Genomic DNA, 12,596 nt, shown 5'->3' on the forward strand with positions numbered 1-12,596 from the left:
CACAGCCATTGGAACATGCTCAACTACTAGATCATTTTCCCTATAATCATTAGCACTTATTTTTCTTGCTTGCATTGTAATACTTGAATTATAAATGTCTTAAGCTCAATATTGTAATTGAAATATTTATGATAGCATTAGCCAAATCCTTGAAGTGATAGTACCATGTAAATATACGTCAAAAGCGATAATACCATGTAAATATATGTCACACGCGATAATTTTGCAAAAAGTGAAGGTTTTTATTTGAAAGCCCTTATATGAAGGAATGAGTCATGTTTACCTTCATTCTTTATCAAACAAGATGCCACAAATACAATTCGTGAAGAGCCCCCAGACCCGTGATTGTCTTCGAGACATTAGATCAACCTTTAAAAAGTTTTTTAAAAGTTATGATCAAAAGAAGAAGAAAACATCCCTTCAAAGTGGGCCTTGAACTAAAGAGATCCTAAAACAGCCAACCAAATATAAAAAGGAAAAAAAAACCTAGCCCATTTGTGTCCTATGATCTTGCGTATTATACTTCATATTTTTGCAATTTAGTTTGCAAACCAATAAGAGGAAAAACTGAAAAGAGAGGAAGGAGTAAGAAGGAAAAAGTACAACCTATCATTCACTAAATCACCAAATATATCAATGCTTCAATTCATCTGCATATCGATATTTCAATTCATCTGTCTTGTAAGCTTTCTTTAGCGTGTTTCATGCTTGTAACAAGTTTTTTTTTCATACTCTTCTGTTTTTTATTGTAAAAATAATTATCATGTCCCAGATTATAAATTCATATCTCACTAATTTCACCTTTCTACTTTAACTTTCACTTTGTACATCAACACACTACTACTCTATATGGTCAATTGCAATGATATATTGGGTAATGAAAACAAATAAGAAATTAATACAATATAACACTTGAACCAGCACAAATGAGCACTGTCAGCTCACAATGGCTAGCGAAAAAAGTTCCACGAGTTCAAATTTTTATTTTGAATTTTTAAAATGTAATGTTTGGATATACTATCAATAGATTCTTGATCTACTAATGAGGTTGAATGAAGTTGAATGATTTTGAATGAACCCTCCAAAGATCAAATCTTGCTGAATGCAAGGCTCAAACGCCATATGAGATTAGACAATATTAGACCACAATCTTGCCACAAACTTTGGTGGAATGGATGGCCCTTGGTCCTTGGTTCTCACAGAGGCTTCGACTTAGACTCGTGCTCGTGTTGGATTGCTATAACCAAATATGTGGGTTGATATAGAACCCTCCAACAAAACAAAAAACTAAAACAAAAAAGGCTTAAATCTCTACAAGCGGAAAAATGCCTTGTCACATTCTACACATACAAATCTAATCCAAGATATCAAATAGATCTTAGGACCAGAACTTCCCAAGATAAGTGATGATGGGACCAGTTTGAAATAAAGTCTATGGACCAATTTTCACAAAGAATAAACCACATATAGACTTTTTATTGAATAAAGAACACTAACTAAAGCGCTACTGAACTGTACAAATCTCAGACTTCTGAATATCATGGAACCCTTACTAAACGTAAAATATCAATTGTTATGCAATTACATTTACAAGCAGCTTTACTTAAATTGAAAAGCAGTTACAGAAAGTATGATAATCCAATTGATCAAAAACAAAGTGGCACTTAAATCATGGATCTGAATTTAAAAGGCGCTGAAAAAATCAGTAAGATGACCATGATAAGATGCACACCAGTAGAGTTCATAGCACAGAATACAGTTGTACACTTGCATTCTTTACATGTGATGGTCGTAATATTATTTCCCCATATTTGGCTTTTTATGAATAGTAGATTAAAACAAAGGTTACAGAAATATAGCCTCACATACAATATCCAACTAACACTTGCATCAAAACGAGACCAATTCAGTTGTGCAGACAGATCTCATATGAGACCTGGGATGAACATATTCTGCCTTGTACGAAAATTGCTTTGTACCTACAAATATTGCCTAGAGTTATTATTAGTCCAAAAGCTACATCTGACTATAGCTAGGGAGTAACAGATTTGACAAAGATTATGCTGCATTCCTTACAAATAGGAGATTTTCAGTATCGATCATGCCGGTCATAACGCCTGTGTTAAAATCCAAACAACTAGTCAGCATAAATATAAATATACAGGCAATAACATGTATACCTGGGATTCACAAATTATAAAACGGAAGGATGGAATTTAATTGAGATTGAAGGAAGCTAAAGCTTGGGAGTAAGTCAGCATCTTCTTAAAGAAAAAGTTGGAACATATATTATCATGGGAAAGACAAATAAAGAGAATTAAATAGCTATCTAATTAAGTCACTAGGAATAATGAAATGTTTGTAGCAACCAAGCTACCTGTGGCGGTCACTCCTGTCCCTTTCACGGTCTCTAGAATGTTCAACTATTCGTTCTCTTGAGCGAGACCGTGACCTGTATATATAACAACCTCAAAATTCAAAATTCCTCTTATGAAGAAACTTAATCTTATGAGATAAATTTAGGAATCAAATTTGACACGGATAAAGCATTAAAAAGGACACCTTGTCAATGTCAATAGAACCTCTACAAAACTAAAACAAGAAATTTTCTCACGGACACATTAAAACTACCTCTTACGACTACGAGAATCATAACTTCTGGCATGCTCTGACTCCCTCTCATGACCCCGATCTCGTTCTCTGCTTCTGATATCACGATCCCTGTCTCTCACCCTTTCTCGATCTCGATCTCTGCTTCCAACACTATCCCGTCCACGATCACGGTCATCTCTGTCCCTATCTCGATCCCTGCTCGATGCTCTATCTCTATCTCTACTGGATCTGTCTCTGTCTCTGCTGGATGGCCTCTCTCTATCTCTACTAGTTGCCCTATCTCTCAACCTAACAAACAAATTTAGTTTGTTGAAACACCAAAAACCTTCAAATGAGCTTGCTTATTCAGGGAAACTTGAAACAGGAATATTAACAAATATTGAACACATGTAACATATATACAATCAATAAAAGAACATGTGACGAGTACCTTCCATCATCTTCCGGTCGATCATGTCTATGGCCTTTTATTCTCTCCTCCTGCAAAAATTAAAAAGAATGAAGAAATTCAACTAAAACATGGATTTGATAACTTTTGTAAACAGATGAAGAGGGCACTCATACTCTTGCACTAAATAGTAAATATCCCTTTTATAATTCTAAATTTCTAACAATAGACAAATGTCAGCAATAGAAATAAAACTCACAACACAACAAACAGGTATAAGCTTACAATGGAGCAAGCTTCAACACATCCTAACCAAATAATGGGCTAGGAAATGCCACCGACCAAATAATAGAATTGTGACAGAGTACTTTTTAAAATCATATATAAGCACGGTATCAATGAGAGAAAGCTTCAACATGTCAACCAAACACAGGTAAAATGGGCTAGGAAACATCACTGACCAAATAATGGACTTGTGACTGGGTACTTTTTTAACTTACATATGAGCACAGATCACATCTCACTTAAAAATGAGTTGTGTGTTAAAAACGGTAAGCTTTCATTGTGCTTTTCACTGTTATTTAAAATAATTTCTTTGAATAGTAAATGCCAATATGGGGCAAGAGTCCCTGATTTCATGCAGAAGGGACTTATATTAGGAATTTAGGACAAAACTACTTGCATAAAACTCCTGGATTGGTAGTCCAACACGGTTCAAAGCAATAAGCTATTACAGTATCTGAATATTCTCACAACAAACCTAAACAAAGTAGGATAGAATCTGAAAATCTTTTGCTCTTCATAAGATCCAAGATTTAAAGGTTTCTCCTAACCAAATCCTAAACGGTCAGTTGACAAGAATGAGGCAAATATCCCATCTTACAGGATCCTGCAAGGTACAAAATGGAACAAATCTTTTAGGTATTTCATTGAAAAGGAAAAGATTATTTGTGAAAGCAGAAGAATAAATGAGATATACATGTTATACTTCAAATCAAAGTGAGGCAACAACAACCCCAGAGCTGTCATTATAGCAAAACGGATAACTTCAATACTAACTACACATGCAAGTAAATTATATCCACCTCTTGTGTGTGGATCAGTTACAAAAATGAGGCATATATCCTTCATTCTAACTTATTGCAAGAGGCAACATTGAAAGCAACTTCTTTATGCGATCCAACAAATTTTTAAAAAAAATGTTTGTGAAAGCAAAGGGATAAATGAGATATACCTACACACATCCAATCAAGGTCAGGTAAAGACAACTCTAGAGCTGTTTATCTTTCAATATTATTATTAATAATTCAGAATCTTAAATATATACGTATTAAAGAGTAAGTGTTACAAGAAGACTCAGCAAATCCCAAAGCAAGCCGGTCAAAACAAGGCCCAAGGACTCCAACCCGGATATCTCGCAAATCTAGTCAAACTCTCCAAGTCTGCCAAACTCTCCAAGTATGCAAATCTAGGAATCCATGAGTTCCAACACGTCGATTCAACCAGATCTAAGAAAGACAAGATAAAAAAAGAATAAAAATTTGAAAATACTTAAACACGTAAAAGCATGAAAGTCGAGCATTTTTGAAGGGTTTGAAGGACTTTTGGAAGATAGTTAAAAGTGAAATAGTAACATAGTTCCATGGAGTTTCTTGACAGGGAGACAGGTTATGGGGACGGGAGACCAAGGGCCTGAGTTTGGAGATGGCAAGGGGACGGCACAAATATATATAGCACTTGAAAAATTAGTTATAGAAAGATGTATAAATAACAAATATAAGAATTGTAAATGAAACTTTGGCATTCTATGTAAAGTTTAAAGTTTAAACTAACAAACATTAAAAACATGGCATTGATTAAATTGAAATTTGAACATTAACAATAGCGGGCAGAGTTTTCAAATTTTGGGAGCAAATCAAAAATAAGTATAAAAATTACAAATGAAACTTTGGCATACTAAGTGAAGTTTAAACTAATAAACATAAAAAACAAGACAATGATTGCATTAAAAATAACAATGGTGGGTGGAGATTTGGGGTCAAGTGGCAGCACCCCTCGCAAGGTCTGGGGATAAGCACAAATAAGGCCTCCAAAACCTCACAAACCTTCATTACGAATGTCATTTTCACAAATTTAACACCTTTTTTGTTTTCAATTGGAGTTTCTAACTTTAAGCCATGAGAGACTCCTAGACATCCTCAAGATGGTCAAGGAACTCCTGGGAGTCCTCGAGATGGCCCACCATCCCCAATGTCTCAGCGGCATGTCTGTGGCGATGGCAGTGCGATGGGGTGGTGCTCCCCCAAGTCCCAACATCCCAAAAAGAGTGATTTTTGTGTGGGACACATCCCCATGGAACAAGGAATAATTATGAAACATGGCATGCGTCATGACAGTTTGCGTGGTCCCAAAGACTTTAATTTGGCCCCAGAAGGGGCATTGCCCTTAAACCCCCACGGGAGGGGATACTCCCAAGTCCTTCCTCTAGTTTTAAAAAAACAAAAAAATGAAGAACTTTTTGGGTCATGTTGCATGAAAGAGCAACATTTTTTTTGACTTTTTCTCAATTAAATTCCTAGTAATTAAATTACATTAATACTTGTAGTTTGCTAAGTCAAATCCTGTTCTAAGTACTGCTCCTAAGGCTGTGGCATAATTTGTAGACTTGTCTGAGATACAAACGCATAACTCCCCGTAGAGCTAGCAATATCAGGCTGAGGATACAAGCTCCTTTCTACCATAGTTCATATTGTGATTTTTGTTTTGGATGCCATTGATATCATATTCCATGAGTTTTGTACAGTTTAACATTTGACAATATTTATATATCTAGAAATGTTGTTTTCTTCAGCTAAAATTTGCATTTACTCGTGAGTAAAATATACTTGTGTATGTGATCAAATTAGCTTCTATTTGAATAATTTATTCTCTTTAAAGTTTATTTATTGAAGTATGTATGATACAAGTTTAAATTGCTTTAAAATCTCTAAAGTTCATGGTTTTTCCAATTTGTTGAGTCTTTACTGGGTTGTTGTGTTGAGTCCGAGTTCCAAGTCAAAAATCAGCCAAGTCCAAGTCTTGTAACTATGAAAATAAATCAAACATCTTAAATATATGATGTAAAACACCAAAAGGAATCAACCACAAGGCATCTATATTAAAATTGTAAGATACGAAGTTTTGTCTATTGGGGTTTTAATAGTTTTCTTTTTCTAAATTTTATTTTCTAATTATTATTTCATTTAGATCATATTTTACCATCCTCAATATTCTTAATTCTAAAATAATTCATTCGAACTTTTGAAGGAACTTCAGCACTTCAACCATTTATTGGATTCTTTTCTTAAATTTTTAACTCAGAAGTATTTAATTGTAACTAGCCTATGTGGATCAAAGTTACTTTATGTTTGTAATTGTTAGGCACATCGTTTCCCAAAAAAAAATTAATTAGTTCAGGTCAAATCTCTTAGCTTGGACTTTTGAATCCAATTATTTACCGGCCTTTGGCTGCTTTATTTTGAGAGTTTTGGATGGCACTATGCCATTAATTGGGGGTGAATAATTTATCCACCTCCCCCCATCTTAATTTCTTCAGTTCCATGAGGTGATCGAAACATTTATTCACCTCAAGAAAGTGCCATAACAAACCTCAACCCCCGGCTTCTACTGCAGAAAACCTCTCAGCATAATTAAAATGAAAAGCAATGGTAAATACATAGTTGGAAAACTCAGTGAGTACTCGCCAAATTTATAGTCTGACAAGTTTTTGGCGAGTTTTTTCATAAATCTCAGCAAGCCTGTGTGCCATTAACTTGGTGAGTCTCTACCCAAAAAAAAAATCATTTTTTTAGCATTGTTATAAACAAAAATATGCCAAATACCTGATCTTTGTAAGAAATTTAACAGACTAGAATCAACAACTTTGACAACTTTATCACAATCATAATATCATTGATCAATGATGAAGTATCATACTATCAGTATCAAAGATACAAATGCCATTATTATTATATACAATACAGCCTTCAACTATGCACAAGAAAGGTAGAGGACAAATCAGAGGATATCATTGATTTGGATGACACAGATCCTTATAGCAATTGGACAAGGCAAGATGAGGAGACCCCATTGTTTATTGCAAATGATTTTTTTAATTTTGAGATGCAGGCAATGGAAGATGTAGCTGCATCAAAAAGTAGCTACTACATTGTCATTGGATACCATTGATGAGGCAACCGAGTCATTGCCATCTAGCAGCAGGATGGAGGTCGAGTCAGAGCCACAAACATGGCCTTGAATGTTAAGCAAGGAGCTGCAACGGAGTGCAAGGATCAGAAGCTTTTGTAACGTCCCCGCTTTGAAATAGAATTTTATAATAAATATTAAATAATAATAATAAAATTAAGAATATTATAAATAAAAATATAAATATAAAAGAATATAATTAAATATAATTAAAATTTAATTCAGCTAATGAATGGTCAAAAGACATAAAATGAAAAGTTGCTACTCCCTCAAACATGAGACATAAAAGGGGGAAGAGAACCTCATTTGATGGGAGATAATTTGGGAATCAGAAGTGCAGATCTGATTTAAATAAGAAGTGCAGATCTGATTGTGAAAGGTTGTGTCCCTTTCAAAGGGCAGAAATAATAAAGATTTGCACTCTTTCAAAGGGTGCTAATGGTGAAAGGGTGTCTCTTGCCAAAGGGCATGCATGATGAAGAGGTGGAACCTCCCCCTCACATTGAGAGATATCACGGAAAGGAATCAAAAGCCTCCAATGAAAGCACCATCAATCAGATCAGATCAGAACTGTTATTAAGTTACAGGCAGTAACATCCTTGTTCTTGGTGGTATGCATGGGGATTATGGAAAAGAAAGGAAGAGGCATACACAACAGAGATTATTGAATCAGAATATCATCAAGCACTCACTCAGATCAAAGGATCGAAAGAGGGAAGAAGATAAGATTTGGACATTAATAATTAATGGAATAAACAGTAGACTCAAACACATAGTGGGAACTGTGGTATGTGTTCCCTATATATGGCACATTGCATACTATTTATCTAAATGCTACTGATTAAATGATGCATAGTGGCTATGACCGTTTTGCATAGTATAATAAATATACATCTGAATATGTTTGTAAATACAGTAGCAATATTTATATAGAATTAGTCCATGTGAGGCATATGCACTTGAAGAAGTGGTCCAATCTGCTTGTGGCATCTTGTGGGAAAAAGATAGAGGAGTAATCCAGTGGTGACGAGGGGCTCACAAGTGGTCATAAGAACCCTTGGAGTCAAGGAACCAGTTACACTCTCTATGCCAGACTCACAAGATGATGATGTGGACTTGGAAGGTACAGCAACATGGGCTGCCAAGTTTAACAAGGAGGTTAGAAGCAACCATTCCTTGGACTTGGTAGATAACGGACCCAAGCAACCCTTTCATGTCTTGGTGTATAAGTAATGGGCTTGGAAAGGACAGCAACATGGGCTGCCAAGTCTAGCAAGGAGGTTAGAAGCAGCCATTCCTTAGACTTGGTAGACAACGGACCCAAGCAACCCTTTCATGTCTCGTATACCCACTCTTTCTGTTGTTACCTTAGAATATATTAGGACTGGTTAAGAATGGATATGCTTGTAGGTGTTTGCCTTTCCTTGTGGATGCAGGTTATCTTTAAAAGCCTCCACTCCTCTAATACAAGGTAAGTCTCAAGCCCTATTTCTGATTTATAAATTTATGAATTATTGATTGCAGTAGGATATTAGATTCAAGGATAATTACATTGAGTACTGTGATAAATATTTGTTTCCAATATACTATTAGCAAGTTGAGAATGGAAATTGTCTCCTAATCAAGCAAATTAATTTGAGTCATAAGTGTATTGAAATTAGGTAATTGTTGTTAAAAAGGCCTATATCTAGTAGGGGATATTACAGCTTTTGCCAAGTTTTCTCTAGATCATTAGAAGAGGAAAATGTAAAATGTCGTAATATGCAATTTATAAATTGCTGTGATAATTTTTGAAGGCAATCATCTTAAATTCATAATACATGATGATGCAATTTTGTACTCTATTTGTATCAAGATTCCACATGATGATGCAATTTTGTACTCTATTTGTATTCAAATGAATCAAATTTAATAGAACACACTTTTGTACTCATTGGATACATTGTCATTAAATTTTGCCAAAAAAATGTTTTTTTTTAATTTATGTAATATTTTAAGTTGTCAAGTTGTTTGCTGGATTTTTCCGCACCTTTGTCGAATCGTTAATTTTGGGTCTCCAAGTATTTACCAAGTAGGTAAACATATAATAGCAAAATAGATATCTTTCACACAAACTACACATCCAATTGTGTTAAATCCATCTCATGTACATGAAGAAGATGCAAATCTTTGGTGCCATACATAATATCTATTATTAGAAGTAACCTACTAGCTTTTAAGGAGATTAAACTTGGTGTTTTGTAACTAAGAAATTGTCAATTGAAATTTAATCCATAACCTAAATACACACCTTAAGATCATCCAGCTTCTCCCGAATTTGCATATATCCCAAGTGGAGTTTGCCTCCAAAATGATCAGCCAACCGACGGTCACTGAAAAAACAACAGCAATCAACAAATTAAATATATTTTATTATAAGAATGCAAAAGCCCCAACTAGGCAAAACAGTTATGGGGAGGTGGACTGTTTGCTGCCCCTAAAAGTTTAATGAGATTAATCTTCAAACATAAAACAAAAGACACGCACTTTCTCAAAGCTGCAAAAGTTTTTCGTCGAAAAACTGGGCCCAAAGCCTGCTGGTAACAAGGAGGCATAAGCCTTGTCAAAAGTTTGAAGTCCTCCAAATATCCCAAATACCATCCTTCCAAGTTAGATCCCAATGTTAAGCTACGAGACATAGGAAGCAAGAACTCTTACCTGTCATAAACACTCAAGAAAGCTCCACAAATGTCACATACACGAAGCTTCTGATCAGTCTGCAAAACAGATAATGTGTATGAGAAAAATATGGTTACATAAATCATCTTGCAATTTGAGATAACTGATAAGCCTTTATTTAATGCAAGCAGTTTTCCAGATTTGACTGTCACCAACTCGTGCTCTTTTACACTTGTATTCTAATTCCCCAAGCCATGCAAAAAAATTCATGGTATTGCTAATAGTTAAAGGAAACCAATAAAAAGCAGTGTTTCTCTTTGAGTTTTGATGACAAGGTTCTAGGAATGGCAAAAAACTTTCCAAAATTTGGCAACGGTGGGTACAGCTATTAAATTAATAATATTTAAATATTTAGAATTCATATAGATAAATAAGAATACAAATGCTTCAAAGAAGCTGAAAATTTAAAAAGCGTATGCACAATGCTGAATTTGTAATGACATCCCATTGACCCATAATCCATTTGATAATCATAATGACAATTATTTGTAAATTTTATTCATGTTAATGAAAATTACAAAAGCACAAACGAGCTGAGAACCACGACTGACAAACATCAAAATGAGAAAATGTCAATGCCAAAATAAGATATGCAATTTGGCCAACAAACTTAGAAATCAAAGTCACCATTGAATGGAAATCTTGGAAACTGCCAGACTCAACTAAGTGCTACAACATGACTCCAACCAATCTTAGATGCACATCTTGGTCTTCATCAACCCACTGCAACTCCTCAAGTGCCTTGTTTATAGGGTTTGCTTGTACTCAAAGTGTCTTGCAATCAATGAGATGCAATGCATTGTGTACAACAACAAACATTCCACTCTCTTAGAGATAAAGTTGTTCCTCGTTAAAGAGTGGTTAAGTTATATGTGCACCAACTCCTCTCAAATTCTCAACAACAAAGGAACTAGTATCTATGAGACGAAGTGAACAAAAAGTGTATGTAGCAATCCTTGAGGGCTCACATAGTGAACAAAGTGTGCCTACCAATCATCGATAAACTATACTAGCCATAAAGTTCAATAAATTTGTTCCACTTGATTTTATTTAATGCAACTTCCTCTGCATCAAATTTGGATTATTGTCAATGATGTCAAAGAGCAAATCAGTGTCGTAATGGACGGAGGATTAGCGTGTGCCAAATTTATGGCACTATGATCAAGATTTTGTTGATCAAAAAGAGGCAATTTAATTATCAAATTGAACAAGTAACTAATTTGGGACGACCCCCTCATTGGAGCAATTTAATCATTAAGTAGGATTAAATAGATTTTTAATTTATTTGTTGGGTCCCCAAGAGGGACGACCCACTTGAGGCTAGCACCTACTTTGGGCAAGGTAAAATAAAACAATAAAAAATTACATGCTTGCTGCCAATCTTGTTGAAGAGGTGTAACTTTTGATGAAGGGGAGCATATTGGAGAGTATAAATAAGAGACCTTTGAGGGTTTTTTTCATCAAGTAGTTCATGAATATTTTTGTATATGAAGAGCAGAAATAAGAGGATATTCAAGAAGATTTGTAAGAAGATTTTGAGCAGATCTATGCGATCTATTTGATCTCATTTTGTGAAATACATTGGAGCAAACTTGTGCAAGGCTATTGAAAGGCATTTCTTGAATCAGTTTCAAGAAGTTCGCATATACCTATCATATTGCAATTTGAAGGTTGGTGCCTTCTATTCTAATAGATCGGGAGGTTGGTGCCTCTCATTGAAAGAGATTGGTGGCTTTTGCTGGATTGGTGTCCAGTTGTAGGGTATTGGTGTCTCTTGAATTATTGTAAAGAAGATTTCATTTTTCTGAGGCTGGATTTGGATGATAGATCCAAGCAGCTATTTGCTGTGGTTTTCTCCCAAAGGGGTTTCAACGTAAAATCTTGTCTCTTATTTGTTTGGATGCTTTTAATTATTTCATTGTGGTTGCTAAAGTGTTAAATAAGTGAAAAGTTGGTGTTTCTTCATAAACATTTTCTTGTGGAACTCCATGAGTCCATTCCACACCTCATGATCATCAAGGGGAACAATTTAGCAAGCCTCGATGAGCACCATTTTGCATTCCATGCACATGTAACCATTTAAGAGGTGTTCAACTGGACTGCATATGGAATCTCTCTCACAAATAGTTTAATGCCCACCTATATTATCTCTTACCTCATCCTGATGGTGTAAGTAAGTGTTTGTGCCTCATTATGCTGCTTGGTTGAGATTTGTTACTAATATCATACTTGTCAATGACATTATCTTTATATTGCCATCAAGGTGCATTGATTATACACCACAATTTTGTTTAGATTTTCATATGAACAAATCCACAATGTTTCAACTTCATTGTTTTCACTTTAATATGTGATTATGTATGTAAATATCCATCAAGTTCAACATTTTTATTATTTATCATGTATTTGTTTATTTGAATCATGCTAGGTTTTGATGAGTTTCAATAGGTGTAGTTTTGAAATGGATATTCTATCATTAGTTGTCATATATTATGCTTTGGCTATCTTGTATTGTGCAGATACAGTTGATGTTTTATAGAGAGTGCAGATGCAAATTTTCCTTATGGTGGTTTAATTGGAGACAATCAACTTGTGTAAAAGTGATGGGTTTTTTATTTTGTCTCACTAAAGT

At 34.8% G+C, this 12,596-nt stretch overlaps 1 protein-coding gene across 2 annotated transcripts in view; it reads right to left on the reverse strand.

The window, feature by feature from the left end:
* Positions 1–1,553: 1,553 nt before the first annotated feature.
* Positions 1,554–12,596, reverse strand: part of LOC131074690 (uncharacterized) — a 52,654-nt gene continuing 41,611 nt past the window's right edge. The window contains exons 9-15 of one of the 2 annotated variants that reach the window (XM_058011374.2): positions 9,944–10,002; positions 9,537–9,618; positions 3,044–3,093; positions 2,632–2,901; positions 2,378–2,452; positions 2,077–2,117; positions 1,554–1,979 (exon numbers count right to left, since the gene is read on the reverse strand). In XM_058011374.2, coding sequence (XP_057867357.1) covers positions 2,090–2,117; positions 2,378–2,452; positions 2,632–2,901; positions 3,044–3,093; positions 9,537–9,618; positions 9,944–10,002 — 564 coding nt within the window. In that variant the 3' untranslated portion in view covers positions 1,554–1,979; positions 2,077–2,089. Of the gene's footprint in view, positions 2,118–2,377; positions 2,453–2,631; positions 2,902–3,043; positions 3,094–9,536; positions 9,619–9,943; positions 10,003–12,596 lie in introns of both variants that reach the window. The other variant, XM_058011373.2, reaches the window with a different exon arrangement.

The sequence above is a fragment of the Cryptomeria japonica genome, chromosome 4 (genome assembly GCF_030272615.1).
Source record: "Cryptomeria japonica chromosome 4, Sugi_1.0, whole genome shotgun sequence".
NCBI lineage: Eukaryota > Viridiplantae > Streptophyta > Pinopsida > Cupressales > Cupressaceae > Cryptomeria > Cryptomeria japonica.